Source organism: Bufo bufo, chromosome 5 (genome assembly GCF_905171765.1).
Source record: "Bufo bufo chromosome 5, aBufBuf1.1, whole genome shotgun sequence".
NCBI lineage: Eukaryota > Metazoa > Chordata > Amphibia > Anura > Bufonidae > Bufo > Bufo bufo.
In genome coordinates this window covers 556,469,125-556,489,114 of record NC_053393.1, presented here as the reverse complement: position 1 = coordinate 556,489,114, position 19,990 = coordinate 556,469,125, and the positions used below count along the sequence as shown (strand labels likewise).

General features: G+C 45.3%; 1 protein-coding gene across 1 annotated transcript; it reads left to right on the top strand.

Moving 5' to 3' along the window:
• Positions 1-16,810: 16,810 nt before the first annotated feature.
• On the top strand, positions 16,811-19,244 carry LOC121000865 (oocyte zinc finger protein XlCOF7.1-like). Its single transcript, XM_040431604.1, has one exon. The coding sequence runs from the start codon at positions 16,966-16,968 to the stop codon at positions 18,451-18,453; it is 1,488 nt and encodes a 495-aa protein (XP_040287538.1). The 5' UTR covers positions 16,811-16,965; the 3' UTR covers positions 18,454-19,244.
• The last annotated feature ends 746 nt before the right edge of the window (positions 19,245-19,990 follow it).

Below are 19,990 nucleotides of genomic sequence, written 5' to 3'. Positions count from 1 at the left end.
CCCGGGTGTTGAGCGACGAACTGTTGGGCGTACAGATTCGTCTGCTCCACCATCAGATTTACCAGTGGGTCACTGAAAAAATGACAAAAAAAGTCATATTCAGTGTAGCCCACTGTGGAAATCTGGATTCCTGATTGGCCTACAAAATCAGGAATCACAGGCTCGTATCGCTCTGGGCTACACCAGACAAGTTCACCGGCAGGGGGCTCCGGTGGATTTAACTGGTGGGCCGGGAAACCAGTACGAGCCCCAGAGCTGCTCGTACCAGGCTGGGCCACAGGGTCCCTAACATGGCGGTCCCCTTGCTCCGCCTGGCGGCGTCTCCGCCGCCTTGGGGGCTCATCATCATCGCTAGATGATGAGGAGGACGCGGATGACAACAGGAATGTGGGGTCATCCTCATCCTCACTGGGACTCTCGGAGTCAGAGGCAAGCTGGGCGTATGCCTCCTCGGCCGAGAACGTCCGGCGGGCCATAGGGGAGTGTGTGTCTGCGTGTATATGTGCGTGTGTGTAACTCTTTATTTTGTGTGCGTGTGTGTGGGAGCACGGGTGTTCGCGGACTTAACCCTAAAACTAACAGAAAAAAAAAAAAAACAACTAACTAAAAAAAGGCCAAAAAATGTGGAAAAAAAAATTCAAAACCGCTGATCAACCGTCCGAAGTTGATCAGCGGTGAGGAGTGCGATGCGCTAACAGCGGCCGGACACTAAGTGCCGGCCACAGTCAGCGTACACCAAAAAAGAAAAAAAAAAGAAAAAAATGCACCCCAAAAAAGGTGGGGGGGGGGCAGGGAGTGGGGGGGGGGGAAGTGGCAGCACCCCTGGGGGGTCTAGGGTCACACAGCTGTGCTGTGGACCCCAGACACCCTAACTTAGGGTGATGCAATAAAAGTTCACAAACTAACTTTCCCTTTTTTTTCCCTGCCTAAACCAAACTTTCCCTGTGCTGTCCCTATGTACCTGATGGGGGGTGCTGGGGCACAGATCGGGTCCTGGGGGCACAGATCGGGTCCTGGGGTGCTGGCAGAGACACGTGCAGGCAGCTCCTCTCTCCTCCGGCTCCGGAACACAAAAGGAGGAGGAGAGGAGCGCCTGCCTCTTTTGAATTTGCCGCCGGACCGCCCACAGACCAATCAGAAAGCGATCCTGAGTGGTGATGTCGCCATCACCACTCAGGATCGCTGGATGGTGATTGGTGGAGTGAAATCACACCACCATCACCATCCTGTTCCGGGTTATCGGGTCTTCAGAGACCCGAATATCCCGGAAACGCAGAAAACCGCAGGTCTGAATTGACCTGCGGTTTTCTGCGATCGCCGACATGGGGGGGTCACAGGACCCCCCGACGCATTTGCCCCAGGTGCCTGCTCGATGATTTGAGCAGGTACCGGGTTCCGATCACCGCCGGCCGAGCGGCAGTGATCGGAACCATTCATGACGTACCGGTACGTCATGTGTCCTTAAGTACCAGGACATCATGACGTACCGGTACGTCATGTGTCCTTAAGAGGTTAAAGAACTCCAGTCTGTGACTTGATTTGTTTAACCAGTCCCTCTTAGGCCGAGTTCACACTCCAGTAATTTCCATCAGTTATTGAGAGCTACAACCGATTGCGGGGAGAAAACCCAAAGCAGTGAGCCTAACATCTGTAGTAGTAAAATGATGGAAACCCTCCTGAAAAAGATGATCATCGACCACCTAAAAACTAACAATGTACTGGCCCTAAAACAGCATGGCTGCTCCAAGGGCCGATCACGTCAGACTAATCTTATAGATTTCTTTGACTATGAAGGAGGTTACGTGGATGTTTCTGGCCTGGATTTTAGCAAAGCCTTTGATACAAAGCCACAGCCAAAGCTGACAGATAAATGGCTGAAGATTGGACTTAATCCGCGGATAGTCCAGGGGATCCGCGGTCGGCTGTTGGACAGATATCAGAGGCTTGTTGTTAATGGGGTGCATTCTGAGTATGTAAGAGGGTTGACGTTCCTGGAGGGGTTTGTAACATGGAGAAGATTCATCCGCACTAGATAAATGGTCCAAACAATGGAAACCGCAGTCTGAAATCAGCCGGGGGTACGATGAGGAGCAATGTCAGATATTATTTTACTGAAAGACTGGCTGAAGCTTGGAACAAACCTCTAGCAGAAGTGGTTGAAAAGCCTACAGTAAGTGACGGTAACCTGCCCGGGATAAGCGCAGGTCTATCCAAAGATAAAGGGCGACTAGATGGAGCAGGTGGTCTTTTTTTCCCTTCGCCCATGACAGCACCACGAGAGAGAGAGGATCTGCCCCCACAGACAGGAAACCTGCAGAATAAAAGGACGGACACTCTCCTCCCAATTCAGTGTGGTTTCCTGTCTCTGGGGAAGCCTGCAGTTTTTTTTTTAGGTCCTTCCTCTGGTGGTGCTCCCTAACATCCCTGTAGTCCCTTAGTAGGTAAGGCGGCATCAGTTGGTGCACCTGAGGGCGGGCAGAGGCAGAGCTCCGAAGGGGGTGATTGTGTGCTGGAGCTTGTAGTGCCTATCGGCATCACTGATGCGCTAGAAGCACAGACGCCGAACCCCAGGGGGAAGAAGAGGAGCTTCCGGCAGAGAGAATTTCGGGGATAGCAGGGAGGTCACGTGATCGGCATGGAGGAGGACAAACTCACTGAGGAGTCTGCAGTCCCTCCAGTGTTGGTACCTCTGAGGGGGTGAGGTACCAATGTTATGCTTCCTTATGCTGATACAGTTGTATTAATGTAATTTCAGACAAAACCTAGGAAAGTGGTTACTAAGAGGAAGAATAAAGAATGTGCTCTGTGTAAAACTGGGTTGTCTTCAGATTGGGAAACGAAAATGTGTCAGTTCTAGATTGATAGAACAGTGGCTGAAGAATCACCATCTTTTTATAAATGTCTCCAGGCATTAGTCAGATCAGAGGTTTATTCTACTCTGTCATCCAAAAAAGTCTTGGGGGAGAAAGATCCTAAAACGAGGCGCCAAGAGTCTGTACAAGAACATTTATCATCTGACTCTGAGGAAGAGGAGATACACTTTTCTTTATTTGGACATTCTGATGATTCATCTCTATCTTCCTCCTGAAGATGGTGAGATTAGTGGTAGACACTGTTTTCCCATAGAAGATACGGAAAAACTCCTGAAAGCTGTACGCTCGACTATGGGCATTGAGGAGACAAAAGAGCCCCGGTCTATACAGGACATTATGTTTGGGGTCTAGAATCCAGACACCACAGCACTTTCCCAGTTCACAAGAATGTTTCTGCCTTAATTAAAGGAGAATGGAGAAAGCCTAACAGGAAGGTTTACATCTCAAAAAATATTAAGAGTAAATACCCCTTTAAAGAAGAAGATTCTGCTACATGGGATAAGGCTCCCAGGATAGATGTAGCGATCTCTAAAGTTTCAAGGAAGACGGCTCTTCCCTTTGATGATATGGGGATTTTGAAGGACCCATTAGATAGAAAAGCCGATCCCTTTTTAAAAGGGGCTTGGGAGGCATCCACTTCTTCCTTCAGACCAAGTATAGCCTCTACCTGTACGGCCCGGTCCCTTATAGTCTGGCTCTCTGAATTAGAAAATCAGCTAAAGAACAGATGCCCCAGGGAAGAGATTTTAGCATCCCTGCCAACAATTAAAAAAGCGGCTGACTTCCTGGCAGATGCCTCTGCTGATTCTGTCAGATTGGAGGCCAAATCTGCCGCCTTGTCAAATTCGGCACAAAGAGCGCTTTGGTTAAACAATTGGGGTGTAGATCTCCCATCTGAAAACAAACTATGTGGTGTCCCCTGTGAAGGGGAATACCTGTTCGGGCCAACTCTGGACGACTTATTAGATAATGCTGCGAATAAAAAGAGAAAATTTCCGAGGTTCCAGAGCTCTTTCCCCTCTAAGAATAGGTTTAACCGTTCCTTTCGCCCCTTCAAAAGTAATCAGAAATCAGATAAAAAGTCCTGGAAGGACAGGTTCCAGATCCAAAGGAGAGGTAGAAGTTATTTCTTCAATCAGTCCTTTGGAGATAAAAATAAACAGGATCAACAATGATGCCAGAAGTCAGGTGGGGGCAGATTAAAACATTTCTCTGCAGCCTGGTGCCAGATTTTGTCAAGTTAGTGAATTCTAGACTCCATTCTCAATAGGTTAAAATTAAAATTCCGTCTGGCCCCTCCAGTAAGATTCTTAATTACAAAAGATCAAGTCTCAGCTCTAGGAAATTCGGCCATGGAAAGCGAGGTTCTAAAATTAGTAGAAAAATCTATTTTAGTCCCGGTAGCAGAGGAGGAAAAAGGCGAGGTATTTTATTCCCCCCCGTTTTTAGTTTAAAAAAAACAAAAAAACGGATGGTTCATTCAGAACTGTAATAAACCTAAAGAGATTGAATCATTTTCTTCAGATCAAAAAGTTCAAAATGGAAACTATAAAATCAGTCATAAAGCTTCTTTCTCCTCGCTGCTTCATGGCAGTACTCGATCTCAAGGACGCATACTATCGCGTTCCAATTTTTGCAGGGCATCAGAAATTCCTAAGAGTTGCAGTCAGAATAGGGGGTCAGTTATGGCATTTTTAGATTCAGTTCTTTGGCCTATCCATGGCTCCAAGAGTGTTTACGAAAATAATCGCAGAGATGGCGGCTCATATAAGGGAGAGGGATATTCTTTTCATACCATACCTGGATGATTTTCTGATTGTAGGAAAAACAGAAAATGCCTGTAAAAAAGCAGTAGCTGCGGTATCAGAGATCCTGAACAGATTAGGATGGATTTTAAATCAAGAAAAATCAAGACCACATCCAACCAGAAGACAGTCTTTTCTGGGATTGATTTTAGATTCTTCTTGCCAGAGCTGTTTTTTGCCAGAAGAAAAAGTAATTCTCATCCAGAAAAAAACTAGGCGCCTGATCAGAAATCCGGTGACCTCAATAAGGAAAGGGATGTCTATCCTTGGATCCCTCACATCTTGTATTCCAGAGGTAAGATGGGCACAACTCCACTCAAGGGCGCTCCAGTGGGAAATCCTGTCTCTTTGGGAGGAAAACAGCTCCCTAGATGTAAAAATAAGGATATCAGATCAGACTCTCCAAAGCTTGACATGGTGGCTGGAGAGAGAAAATCTAATTCAGGGTGTTCCGTGGAAGCTGGAAGATCTGATTTGTCTGACTACGAACGCAAGTCCCTGGGGGTGGGGAGCTCACATTCAGGAGATCTCGCTTCAAGGTTGTTGGGAAAGTATTCAAGAAAGAGGCTCCATCAACCAAGGAGCTGATGGCCGTGAGCCTAGCGATGAATTCTGCTCTTCCAAGAATAAGAGGAGAAATTCGAAGAATTATGGTGGACAACAAGATGGTAGTCTCGTACCTAAACAAACAGGGGGGCACAAGGTGCAGAACTCTAATGCAGGAAGCCCACAGTATCCTCTTACTAGCAGAAAATAATGTGCGTCGGTCTCAGCGGTACAAATGAGGGGCGTGGAAAATAGACAGGCGGACTTTCTCAGTCGTCACCCTCTCTCTCAGGGCGAGTAGTCTCTAGACCTATCCATTTTCAAGAAGATAACAGCCCTCTGGGGACAGCTGGACATAGATCTGTCTGATGCCTTGATGCAGAAATGGAAATTTGCCCTGACCCTACGCCTTTCCTCCTCTTCCTTTTGATTCCTAGTGTGTTATGGAAAATCAGGGAAGATAGGGCGAGGGTTATCCTCATTGCTCCATTCTAGCCAAGAAGGTCTTGGTTCACGTGGCTCCTGATCATGTCAATCTGGGATCCATGGGTCCTTCCAGAGATCCGGGGTCTGTTGAGCTAAGGTTCAGTATTCCATCCAGACATAAAAAATCTCCACTTAACTGCCTGGAACTTGAAAGGTACATGCTAGGGAGGAAGGGATTTTCCGATGCCTTGATTTTGACTCTTCTTAAGAGTAGGAAGAAAGTAACAGTAGCCATCTACACCAGAGTGTAGCAGAAATTTTTAGATTTTGCGCATATCCAGATTAATGACAACCCATCTTCTGCTCCCATTTATCTAATATTGGAGTTCCTTCAGAAGGGTCTAGATCTGGGACTAGCAGGAAATACCTTAAAAGTGCATGTCTCACCTCTGTCGGCCCTGTTTAATCAGGACATTGCAGGATGCCCATGGGTAATTTTAGAGGACAAGGTTGTGATACGTCCAGATCCGGCTTTTCTTCCTAAAGTTGTTTCAAAATTTTATAGATATTAAGAGAATATTCTTCCTACTCTGTTTAAAAACCCTGGGTCAGAAGAAGAGAAATCCCTTCACTGCCTAGACGTCAGAAGGGCTTTGATTAACTATCTTTCTCGCACTAAAGATTGGCGCAAATCTTCTTCACTATTTTTTTTTTTTCAAGGAGTGAATAAGGGTGTTGCAGCCTCTAAAAGTGATATTGCTAGGTGGATTGTTTCAGCTATTTCCTTGTCTTGCCTGTCTTCTGGATTATCTTCTCCAGCGGGTCTCAAGGCACACTCTTCCAGGGCAGTGGCTACCTCCTGGGCGGAAAGATCCTCAGGTCCCATAGAGAATATTTGCAGAGATGCCACCTGGTCTTCTCCTTCAACCTTTTTTAAGCACTATCGGCTTGATTTAAACTCCTCTCCTTCGGGGTCATCCTTTGGGGAAAAGGTGCTTCTTTCTACTCTCCCACCCTGAAATTTCCTCTGGTAATTCTCTCGTGGTGCTGTCACGGGCGAAGGGAAAAATGATGATTACTTACTGGTAATTTTATTTTCCAGAGCCCATGACAGCACCCTTATATTCCCTCCCTTTGGTTCTTTATGGTTATCTTATGTTCACACGGGTGTAGCAAAAGAAAATAAAAGAGAATCTTGTTAAACTGAATTTATTATTGACTGTCTAACATTATGTTGGTGGCCTTCCTCGATGCTTGGATATCACACTGAGGAGGAGAGTGTCCGTCCTTTTATTCTGCAGGTTTCCTGTCTGTGGGGGCGGCTCCTCTCTGTCTCTTGTGGTGCTGTCATGCGCTCTGGAAAATCAAATTTAACGGTAAGTAATCATCATTTTCTGCCGTCAATCTTCTGTATTTCTATTTTCGGTTGTCATGATAATTAGGCCCCCTGCACAGGGCTGTATCCATTGTGCGGTGTACAAACTGTAAAACTACAAAATACGGATGCAGCCCATGTGCCATCCGCCATTTTTGGTGATCGCATGAACTATAATGATGTCACGACTGAGGATGGGGGAAATCCTCAGCCGTGTAGCGCCAGGTCATGTTATGGCCTACTCGGCCAGGAGAACAGGATAGGGAGCAGGTCACCTCCTAACAGCGTCCCTACCCTGACCCTAACTCCTAACAGCATGGGCCGACCTTTAAAGGTAGGAGGACCCATGCGCAGGAACCTCGGATCCCTAACTCATTCTCCGTCCGGTCCCAGCGCTAGGAGTCAGAGTAAGACGCCCCACTCCTCCTAGGCACGGAGGAGCAGGAGTCTCAACGGCCAAGCTGTTGGGAAACACAAACAGTACTATGGATATGGCAGGTAATGTGAACTAGCTCCACTTACCTGCCACAGCCTTGCTGACTGGATCCCTGTGCAGGCAAGCTGAAGTCCAGACAAGATTCAATGAACCCAGCAAACACACAACCACACACAGGAACCCAGATCCATAGCTGCACAAATATACACAGGAACAAACCAACTGATCATAACATAATGTATGACAATTTATGATCACAAGGGTGGCCCACACTGGCAGATGGAAAAGACCAGGAGAGTTCCTCCAGCTTACAAGGCTGGAGTACCCCTCAGAAGTCTGTCTCAACTGAGGCTATATAGCCCAGGCAGCCACACCCACAAACGGACACACCCAGTGCACACACACAAGGAAGGAGATTAACCCTTCCAACACCAGGGAAGGGAAAACACAACTTAAAGGGGACGTGCACACAATAACATAAAACACGGTGCACACAACACACACACCTAACAGAAGGTTGCTAGGTGTGACCGCATGCCAGGGCAGCAAGCTACCTAGCGACGCTCAGGCTGCTCTGCTGCTAAAAACACTGGTTGCCCGCGGCAACCACAAGTGAGGCCACAGACAAGCGGCCCTCACCCGTGGTTGAACGCCCATACAAAACCGCAGGCAACCGCATGCGGTAAAGGAGTCACGGTCATGGGCATGGCCGTGACAAATGAGCCCACGTTTTGCAGACCAGTATAGGACATGTTCTGTTTTGGGAATGAAAATACGGATGCTGCAAAGCGCACAGGTCGGCCACACACAGACCTGACTCATATTTTGCAGATCTGCAGTTTGCAGACTGTAAAACTCATATTGTAAATGAGGCCTTAAAAGGGTTGAAAAGTATAACTGTGCAATGAAAAGGTTTTATGGCGTTTAACCCCTTTCCGACCAGCGCTGTAAAAGTACGGAGCTGCGGGAAGTGACTTCCCGACCAGTGCCATAGTACTCACTACATAAAGTGACACATCATATTTGCAAAAAATGGCCTGGGCAGGAAGGTGAAAACTGGCGTAGAAAGGGTTAAATACAATGTACATGCTGTAATAATATTGTTTGCATTATTTTGTACTTTACACTTTCCTTCTGGTAGCGCCCCCTGCTGTTTATCCTGTGGCTAAAATTCTGGTCCTGCATTTTGGGATGGACACATGCTCAGTATCTTCCCTGCTCCCTTCCTCCTGTCAGTGCCGGTGCAGTCCTCTCGTGGTGAAGCAGTGCAGACTCCTTTCATTCATCCCTACTTGTATATTCATGGAGGTATATAGCTATATCTCTCTAGACAGTGGGGCTAGAGGGGAGGGGGGCATCTATTATGGGACTCGCTGGGGCTGTGTGTGAGGAAGAGGAAATCGTGAAAAGAGCCTAAAAAGAGCTGGCTGCAGCGCACTTCTGGGAGATGCAGGTTCTTGATAGTCACATGGGACAAGCTCCTGCCTCCCTTGGAAAATAAAGAGACCAGAGCTGCAGAGGAGGGAGTAAAGAAGCGAACTAGGATGAAACTTACACTGGAGAGCAGCAGTTTTTGCATGGTTGTACTTCAAATATTGGCATGCTTTACTCCCAGTTTTTCATTTTTCATGCAGTTTTTTTAGACAATGCACTGATTTTTACAGTATTTAACAGAATTTATAACAGGATAAAGAATGTTAATGCTACAGAGACAGGTGTGAGGGGTGATGACCAGTGTAAGGAGGAGATTCCTACAGACACATGTGAGGGGTGATGAGAGATACGAGGAGGACATTCCTACAAAGACAGATGTGAGGGGTGATGACCAGTGTAAGGAGGACATTCCTACAGAGACAGATGTGAGGGACGATGACCAGTGTAAGGAGGACATTCCTACAGAGACAGATGTGAGGGGTGATGACCAGTGTAAGGAGGACATTCCTACAGAGACAGATGTGAGGGGTGATGACCAGTGTAAGGAGGACATTCCTACAGACACAGATGTGAGGGACGATGACCCGTGTAAGGAGGACATTCCTACAGAGACAGATTTGAGGGGTGTTGACCAGTGTAAGGAGGACATTCCTACAGAGACACATGTGAGGGGTGATGAGAGATACAAGGAGGACATTCCTACAAAGACAGATGTGAGGGGTGATGACCAGTGTAAGGAGGACATTCCTACAGAGACAGATGTGAGGGGTGATGACCAGTGTAAGGAGGACATTCCTACAGACACAGATGTGAGGGACGATGACCCGTGTAAGGAGGACATTCCTACAGAGACAGATTTGAGGGGTGTTGACCAGTGTAAGGAGGACATTCCTACAGAGACACATGTGAGGGGTGATGAGAGATACAAGGAGGACATTCCTACAAAGACAGATGTGAGGGGTGATGACCAGTGTAAGGAGGACATTCCTACAAAGACAGATGTGAGGGGTGATGACCAGTGTAAAGAGGACATTCCTACAGAGACAGATGTGAGGGGTGATGATCAGTGTAAGGAGGACATTCCTACAGATAAGAGCCCAGGTGAGTAGTGACCACTAAATGAAGCAGAGATGAGTCTGTAACTGTAACGACCCTGAATTGGACTTCCCCAATAGCAGACGCCTTCCCCAGGTACTTGGTGTCCCCCAGTACTCAGATACCCCCAGGACTTGCAGTAGGACCATGGTTCCAAGTAGAGCTTCAACATGCAACAAGAAGAAATGAGAGTGAGAAAAAAACCTTTTTTGAGCATTCAATTAATTGAAAATAACGATTAAACTGAAACAGGCTGTTTTTCAGCTGATCCAAATTTTAGGACCACATGCCTTTTAACCGCCTCAGGACCGCCGTACGCAGGATTGCGTCCTGGCGGCGGCCCTGCTCTTCTGGGTGGACGCATATACGCGTCCTTTTGCGAGACGCGAGATTTCCTGTGAACGCGCGCGCACACAGGCGCGCGCTCACAGGATCGGAAGGTGAGCAAGTGGATCTCCAGCCTGACAGCGGCGATCGTTCGCTGGCAGGCTGGAGATGCGATTTTTTTTAACCCCTAACAGGTATATTAGACGCTGTTTTGATAACAGCGTCTAATATACCTGCTACCTGGTCCTCTGGTGGTCCCCTTTGTTTGGATCGACCACCAGAGCACACAGGTAGCTCAGTAATATGTAGCACCAAACACCACTACACTACACCCCCCCCCCTGTCACTTATTAACCCCTTATTCACCCCTGATCACCCCATATAGACCCCCCTGTCATTGATCACCCCCCTGTCATTGATCACCCCACTGTCATTGATCACCCCCTTGTAAGGCTCCATTCAGACGTCCGCATGAATTTTACGGATCCACTGATACATGGATCGGATCCGCAAAACACATACGGACGTCTGAATGGAGCCTTACAGGGGGGTGATCAATGACGGGGGTGATCACCCCATATAGACTCCCTGATCACCCCCCTGTCATTGATCACCCCCCTGTCATTGATCACTCCCCTGTAAGGCTCCATTCAGACGTCCGCATGAATTTTACGGATCCACGGATACATGGATCGGATCCGCAAACTACATACGGACGTCTGAATGGAGCCTTACAGGGGGGTGATCAATGACAGGAGGGTGATCACCCCATATAGACTCCCTGATCACCCCCCTGTCATTGATCACCCTCCTGTAAGGCTGCATTCAGATGTCCGTATGTTTTTTACGGATCCACGGGTACATGGATCGGATCCGCAAAACACATACGGACATCTGAATGGAACCTTATAGGGGGGTGATCAATGACAGGGGGTTGATCACCCCATATAGACTCATTGATCACCCCCCTGTCATTGATCACCCCCCTGTCATTGATCACCCCCCTGTAAGGCTTCATTCAGACATTTTTTTGGCCCAAGTTAGCGGAAATTTTTTTTTTTTTCTTACAAAGTCTCATATTCCACAAACTTGTGTCAAAAAATAAAATCTCACATGAACTCACCATACCCCTCACGGAATCCAAATGCGTAAAAATTTTTGGACATTTATATTCCAGACTTCTTCTCACGCTTTAGGGCCCCTAGAATGCCAGTGCAGTATAAATACCCCACATGTGACCCCATTTCGGAAAGAAGACACCCCCAGGTATTCCGTGAGGGGCATATTGAGTCCATGAAAGATTGAAATTTTTGTCCCAAGTTAGCGGAAAGGGAGACTTTGTGAGAAAAAAAAAATCAATTTCCGCTAACTTGTGCCAAAAAGAAAAAATGTATATGAACTCGCCATGCCCCTCATTGAATACCTTGGGGTGTCTTCTTTCCAAAATGGGGTCACATGTGGGGTATTTATACTGCCCTGGCATTTTAGGGGCCCTAAAGCGTGAGAAGAAGTCTGGGATCCAAATGTCTAAAAATGCCCTCATAAAAGGAATTTGGGCCCCTTTGCGCATCTAGGCTGCAAAAAAGTGTCACACATCTGGTATCGCCGTACTCAGGAGAAGTTAGGCAATGTGTTTTGGGGTGTCATTTTACATATACCCATGCTGGGTGAGATAAATATCTTGGTCAAATGCCAACTTTGTATAAAAAATGTGAAAAGTTGTCTTTTGCCGAGATATTTCTCTCACCCAGCATGAGTATATGTAAAATGACACCCCAAAACACATTGCCCAACTTCTCCTGAGTACGGTAATACCAGATGTGTGACACTTTTCTGCAGCCTAGGTGGGCAAAGGGGCCCACATTCCAAAGAGCACCTTTAGGATATCACAGGTCATTTACCTACTTACCACACATTAAGGCCCCTGGAAAATGCCAGGGCAGTATAACTACCCCACAAGTGACCCCATTTTGGAAAGAAGACACCCCAAGGTATAACGTGAGAAGCATGGAGAGTTCCTAGAATTTTTTTATTTTTTGTCACAAGTTAGCGGAAAATGATGATTTTTTATTTATTTATTTTTTTCTTACAAAGTCTCATATTCCACTAACTTGTGACAAAAAATAAAAACTTCCATGAACTCACTATGCCCATCAGCGAATACCTGGGGGTGTCTTTTTTCCAAAATGGGGTCACTTGTGGGGTAGTTATACTGCCCTGGCATTTTAGGGGTCCGAATGCGTGAGAAGTGGTTTGAAATCAAAATCTGTAAAAAATGGCCGGTGAAATCCGAAAGGTGCTCTTTGGAATGTGGGCCCCTTTGCCCACCTAGGCTGCAAAAAAGTGTCACATGTGGTATCGCTGTACTCAGGAGAAGTTGGGCAATGTGTTTTGGGGTGTCATTTTACATATACCCATGCTGGGTGAGAGAAATATCTTGGCAAAAGACAACTTTTCCAATTTTTTTATACAAAGTTGGCATTTGACCAAGATATTTATCTCACCCAGCATGGGTATATGTAAAATGACACCCCAAAACACATTGCCCAACTTCTCCTGAGTACGGAGATACCACATGTGTGACACTTTTTTGCAGCCTAGGTGGGCAAAGGGGCCCACATTCCAAAGAGCACCTTTCGGATTTCACCGGCCATTTTTTACAGATTTTGATTTCAAACTACTTACCACACATTATGGCCCCTAGAATGCCAGGGCAGTATAACTACCCCACAAGTGACCCCATTTTGGAAAGAAGACACCCCAAGGTATTCGCTGAAGGGCATAGGGAGTTCATAGAAGTTTTTATTTTTTGTCACAAGTTAGTGGAATATGAGACTTTGTAAGAAAAAAAAATAAAAAAATCATCATTTTCCGCTAACTTGTGACAAAAAATAAAAAGTTCTATGAACTCACTATGCCCATCAGCGAATACCTTAGGGTGTCTACTTTCCGAAATGGGGTCATTTGTGGGGTGTTTGTACTGTCTGGCCATTGTAGAACCTCAGGAAACATGACAGGTGCTCAGAAAGTCAGAGCTGCTTCAAAAAGCAGAAATTCACATTTTTGTACCATAGTTTGTAAACGCTATAACTTTTTCCCAAACCATTTTTTTTTTACCCAAACTTTTTTTTTTTATCAAAGACATGTAGAACAATAAATTTAGAGAAAAATTTATATATGGATGTCGTTTTTTTTTTTTTTTGCAAAATTTTACAACTGAAAGTGAAAAATGTCATTTTTTGGCAAAATTTTTTGATTAATAACAAAAAAAGTAAAAATGTCAGCAGCAATGAAATACCACCAAATGAAAGCTCTATTAGTGAGAAGAAAGGGAGGTAAAATTCATTTGGGTGGTAAGTTGCATGACCGAGCAATAAACGGTGAAAGTAGTGTAGGTCAGAAGTGTAAAAAGTGGCCTGGTCTTTCAGGGTGTTTAAGCTAGGGGAGCTGAGGTGGTTAAAAGGCCAAATCTGTGTAAAGATGTGGATTTATTGTCATTTTCTGTCATGTAGTCACACGTTGTGATGGTAAAGGCAAAAAAAACTCTCCCTTTTTGAACGTGGTCAGGTTGTTGAACTGCATAAGCAGGGTCTCTCACAGCGCGCCACATTGCTGCTGAGGTGGGACGCAGTAAGACTGCAGAATTTCTTAAATGATCCTGAGGGTTATGGAACAAAGTCAAGTGAAAGACCCCAAAAAATTTCATCAGCACTGAGTCGGAGGATCCAATTGGCTGTCCGTCAAGATACCGGACGATCCTCGACCCAAATTAAGGCCCATACTGGTGCTGACTGCAGCCCCATAACCATCAGACGGCATCTGAGACTGAAGGGCTTCAAAAACAAAAAACTTCTTCTAAGACCTCGTCTCCTTGAACGCCACAGAACTGCTCGTTTGGACTTTGCAAGAGAGTACCAAACATGGTACATTCAAAGGTGGAAGAAAGTTTTATTCTCTGATGAGAATTTTTTTTACCTTTATGGTCCTGATGGTTTCCAACATTACTGGCATGACAAGCAAATCCCACTTCAGATGTTTTCTACGCGCCATAATGGTCTGGGGTGCTTTTTCCTTCAGTGGAACAATAGAGCTTCAGGAAGTGCAGGGGCGTCAAACGGCCGCTGGCTATGTCCAGATGTTGCAGAGAGCATTCCTCATGACTGAGGGCCCTCGTCTGTGTGGTAGCGACTGGGTTTTTCAACAGGACAACGCTACAGTACACAATGCCCGCAGGACAAGGGACTTCTTCCAGGATAATAACATCACTTTTTTTTGGCCCATCCTGCGTGTTCCCCTGATCTAAATCCAATTGAGAACCTTTGGGGATGGATGGCAAGGGAAGTTTACAATAACGGCGGAGCTACTAATTACTGAGTTCATGTTTTAGGGGGGTTTATTTTTTTTTTGGAGGTGTGGTCCTAAACTTTTGATCAGCTGAAAAACAGTCTGTTTCAGTTTATTCGTTGTTTTCATTAAATTGAATGCTTAAAAAAATGTTTTGTCTCACTCCCATTTCTTCTTGTTGCATGTTGAAGCTCTACTTGGAACCTTGTTAAGATCCAGCCATGCTAAATATGATTTTTTGCCATTTTTCAAGTGGTCTTAAACTTTTGATCAGGACTGTACAAAGCACATATCACAGCACTAGCAGGTAAGAAGAAAGCCATGAGATAGGAACCAATCAGTAGATGACTGGACCAGGATGGGGATGGTAATCAGACGATGAGAAGTAAAAATGGAAACACACCAGTAGTTTCTATATATAAAGATACAAAATATGATAGATGCAGAATAATTAAGCAGGCAGCATGCAGAAATAAGGAAGTCGCTTAGCTTCAGGACGCTGTCGAGTCTCCTACGACATGCGCCACTGCCCAAGACTGGTGTTTAATAAGCAGTGATTGTAGCAGAATCCAGCAGACATCTGTAATACAGCACCACATACCTCTTACATCCAGTGAGGTCTTCTCTGATGTAGATGTTCTCTTTCCTCATCTTCTCTATTCACCCCAGACTGCCATGATGATTTCTTTCAGCATCTCTCATCTCTGCAGAGTTTCACAAACGGAAATCTTTGTTTCTTACTTTTCCATCATCCTCCCACCTTCTCAACATCCCATCCTGCCACCCCCAATACTGTGCCCGTTGTGCTCCCCAATACTGTACTGTAGAAACAGATATTGCCCCTTCAAACATTATTGGCACACGGTTCCCTAAAAAATAACTGCACTCAGCAAATAGTGTCCGTGACACTAATAGTGTAAACATAATGTTCCCCAAAAATAATTGCACGGAGATGGATGCCTCCCCATAATAATACTTCTACCCAAAGTCCCACTAATAGTAATACATCTCTGCCAGAATGCACATCTCTGCCAGAGTGCCCCCAATAGTAATAATGTCAGCATTGTGCCCATACTACTCATGTTCCTCTAGTCCCCTAGTAGTAGTAATCCCCCTTATAATGTGTGCCAGTACAAATATCTCCCCTTCTGTGTGCCAGTACAAAAATACCCCCTTACAATATGTGCCAGTACAAAAAATACCCCTTTTAGTGCCCCTAGCAGAACCTTTGTCCCCCTAGTGCCCCACCCACTAAATAATGTGTGCTAGTGGAAAAATGCCCTTTTCAAGCGCCCCCAGTTATAATAATGTGCACCCCGACCTGGCCCAACAGCATGCTGCAAAGAAAAAGAAATCAAATACTTACCTCCATGTGTCTGTCAGGATACAATGCAGGGCAAAGGCCTCTTCTGGTCTGTGCCCTGAGCTGCGCTGGCCTCTGATGGGCTTCAGGCCTGGTGTCTGTAGCTTTTCAGAGGGGATGGCGGAGCAGGGAGGCATCCTACAGTTTAATATGCAGAGATGAATCCTTCCACAATGGAAGCGCTCATTGCCCAGGTCCCTGCCACCAACCCCTAATTGACCCTACCCGGAACCGCCTCAGACAATCACCTCACATTGCTTATTTGGCACTGCGACCCTGTGAACACCTTATTAGCATATTAAATAATTTCTGAAAAACAGGGCACTGGATTTCAAGAAGAGAGAGGTTGTTTCACTCAGTGTGATCAACTCTAAGAGGCATTATATCTGGGTTAGCAGGGTTCATTCTGCTGACACATGCTTTTTAATGCTGAATTTTTTATTTTAAGGGAAGAGAACATTCTAATAGGGAATGGTAATCCAGCCTTACGCTGGCTCCATAGCCATAGCCTCCTCATATATCACCGCACTGTTCCTCTCCACTGCCCTGTACGACACGGGCACCACCTAATTGCATTGACTCGCAGGTTCCTTTATGATTCTCCACTCTGCATTCGAGCCTGGTGGTCTGAGGTCTACTGTCTTTGTCAATTTATCATAGAATTTTGCTTCATGTTTTGCAACTTGTATCAGAATTTTTATGTTATAAAAGATCAATATCATTTTAAAGATTATATTATTTAAGAATTATTCTTAAAAGTTTTGTTCTTGACAGATGACTGTACAGGAGGGAGCACAGAGGAACACCTGATACCTACATATTATGATGCAGATGATTCAGTTGTCGCACCAGATACTTATGAAAAACGTGCCATTATCCCAGTTGTACACTCAAACCTTCAAATCAAAAATCTGCCACCTGATTCTTTAAAAAAGACTGTTATGCAGAATGCAAACCACAGAAGTGCTGGATCCCAAAGAGCTCAGAAAGGGAAGAAGTCTTATTCATGTTCAGAATGTGGCAAATGTTTTACTCTGAAATCAAATCTTGAGAGCCATCAGAAAATTCACACAGGGGAGAAGCCGTATTCATGTTCAGAATGTGGCAAATGTTTTAATCAGAAATCAAATCTTGAGAGGCATCAGATAGTTCACACAGGGGAGAAGCCGTATTCATGTTCAGAATGTGGCAAATGTTTTACTCGGAAATCAAAGCTTGAGAGCCATCAAAGACATCACACAGGGGAGAAGCTGTATTCATGTTCAGAATGTGGCAAATGTTTTACTGAGAAATCAAGTCTTGAGAGGCATCAGATAGTTCACACAGGGGAGAAGCCGTATTCATGTTCAGAATGTGGCAAATGTTTTACTCGAAAATCACATCTTGATATCCATCAAAGACATCACACAGGGGAGAAGCCATATTCATGTTCAGAATGTGGCAAATGTTTTTCTCAGAAATCAAGTCTTATGAGCCATCAAAGACATCACACAGGGGAGAAGCCGTATTCATGTTCAGAATGTGGCAAATGTTTTACTCTGAAATCCCATCTTGATATCCATCAATTACATCACACAGGGGAGAAGCCGTATTCATGTTCAGAATGTGGCAAATGTTTTTCTCAGAAATCAAGTCTTAAGAGCCATCAAAGACATCACACAGGGGAGAAGCCGTATTCATGTTCAGAATGTGGCAAATGTTTTACTCTCAAATCACATCTTGATATCCATCAAAGACATCACACAGGGGAGAAGCCGTATTCATGTTCAGAATGTGGCAAATGTTTTAATCGAAAATCACATCTTGATATCCATCAAAGACATCACACAGGGGAGAAGCCATATTCATGTTCAGAATGTGGCAAATGTTTTTCTCAGAAATCAAGTCTTAAGAGCCATCAAAGACATCACACAGGGGAGAAGCCGTATTCATGTTCAGAATGTGGCAAATGTTTTAATCGAAAATCACATCTTGATATCCATCAAAGACATCACACAGGGGAGAAGCCATATTCATGTTCAGAATGTGGCAAATGTTTTTCTCATAAATCAAGTCTTGATATTCATCGATTACATCACACAGGGGAGAAGCCGTATTCATGTTCAGAATGTGGCAAATGTTTTACTCTGAAATCACATCTTAATATCCACCAAAGACATCACACAGGGGAGAAGCCATATTCATGTTCAGAATGTGGTAAACGTTTTGCTGATAAAACAACTCTTCATAACCATCAGAGAATTCACACAGGGGAGAAGTCGTATTCATGTCCAGAATGTGGAAAATGTTTTGCTAGGAAAAATCATCTTGCTGAGCATTTAAAAATTCACACAGGGGAGAGGTCATTTTCCTGTCCAGAATGTGGAAAATGGTTTACTCGGAAAGCAAATCTTGTTAATCATCTGAAATCTCACACAGAGGAGAAGTGATATTAATGGCCAGAACGTGTTTTACTAAAGAATGTAAATTTGAGAATCATTAGGGAAGTCACACAGGGGTGCAGCCATGTTTATGTTCAGAATGTGGAAACTGTTTTATTCAGAAATAAGCTTTTGTTCAATATCAGAGAATTCATACAGGGGAGAAGAAGTTCTAACCCCTTCCCAACATCCTCCATACATGTATGGCGGATGTCGGGAATATAAAGATGGTGCCCACTCAAGAGTTAAGTAAGTGCCATAGGCGAAGCATGCGTGCGGTTTCACACAGCAGCGTCCACATGATTGGAGATAGCTCTGATCGCTGACATTCCATCAGATGCTATAGCCAACTGCAACCACAGCATCTGAGCAATCATTTACTGGGAGCGAGCGAGGTGTTACAGCTTGAAGAGCATATGAATTAGAACCATAGATAACTTCATAAAACCAAATATAACAATAGCCACATGATGTATAGTGAATAAAAGATATAACAGAGAATGGATTGTAGTTCAAGGCCTTTACCATAGCTACCATAAACAAACCATTAGAGAGATTGCTTACATGATAATGGAGTATTTTCTGTTCTTACCTATATTAATGAGTCATTTGCACACTGGTGTTTGACTACCCGACAACAACAGCCCTTAGTTTCCCTGCTATGATAACATACGATGTGTGGAGCCCCCCTCTCATTTTCGTTACACAGATGTATCCTCGTGATAGTGATAGAGATGTGAATATAATTTTTGTATAACTAGATGATTTTCTTATGTATTTACTTTAAGCTGCTTCTTTCTTATCTTAACCTCTTCACGACCGCAATCTGTATATATACGTGATAGCTGCACATGCCCCGTGCAGCTACCACATGTATAGACGTCATGGCAGCTCTTTAATCCAAGCGCTGCAAAGCACTTGGATTAAAGCTTCTGCCCCTGCCCTGCTGCTGTCACGGACAGCATACAGTCTAGTAATGCCAGCAAGGGGCCAATCAGAGTGGCCCCTTGCCGGCAATCGATCCGATTGGTTAGTCTGTGCAGACTAACCAATCGGATCGCGGCAGTGTTAAAATTCCGGTTTCAGGCTCTGATCTGCGCTCTGCAGATCAGAGCCTGAAAGCCGATAGTGTTCCTCATGCCCCCCCGATCTGTGCCCCTCCAAGCCCTTAGTGCCCCGACGATCTGTGCCCCTCTCCTGCGCTGATGGCATGCGGTCCGCCCCCTGCATTAATTTTCTAGCCGCCCCTCCTGCCCCAGCCTTCCTCGATATTGTGGGCAGCCTCCCGAACCCCCCCTTTCCAGCACTGCCCCCCCCCCCGATCCCCCTGCTGTGTGCGATGGCGGCGGCTCCATTACTGAGCCGCCGCCATCAGCAGAGAGTGTCAGCTCTATGCTGACACTCTCCTGTAACCCCTATAGATGCCGCGGTTGCGGCATCCATGGGGTTAACAGAGGGAGGGAGCTCCCTCTCTCCACCATCGGGGCTGCAGCGCTGTGATTGCAGCACCCGATGGTTGCCATGGCAAGGGCGTCCAGTGCTGCCA

What these genes read in the sequence shown, in the direction of transcription:
- LOC121000865 (XM_040431604.1), top strand. Translation starts at nt 16,966, where the DNA reads ATGCAGAATGCAAACCACAGAAGTGCTGGATCCCAAAGAGCTCAGAAA.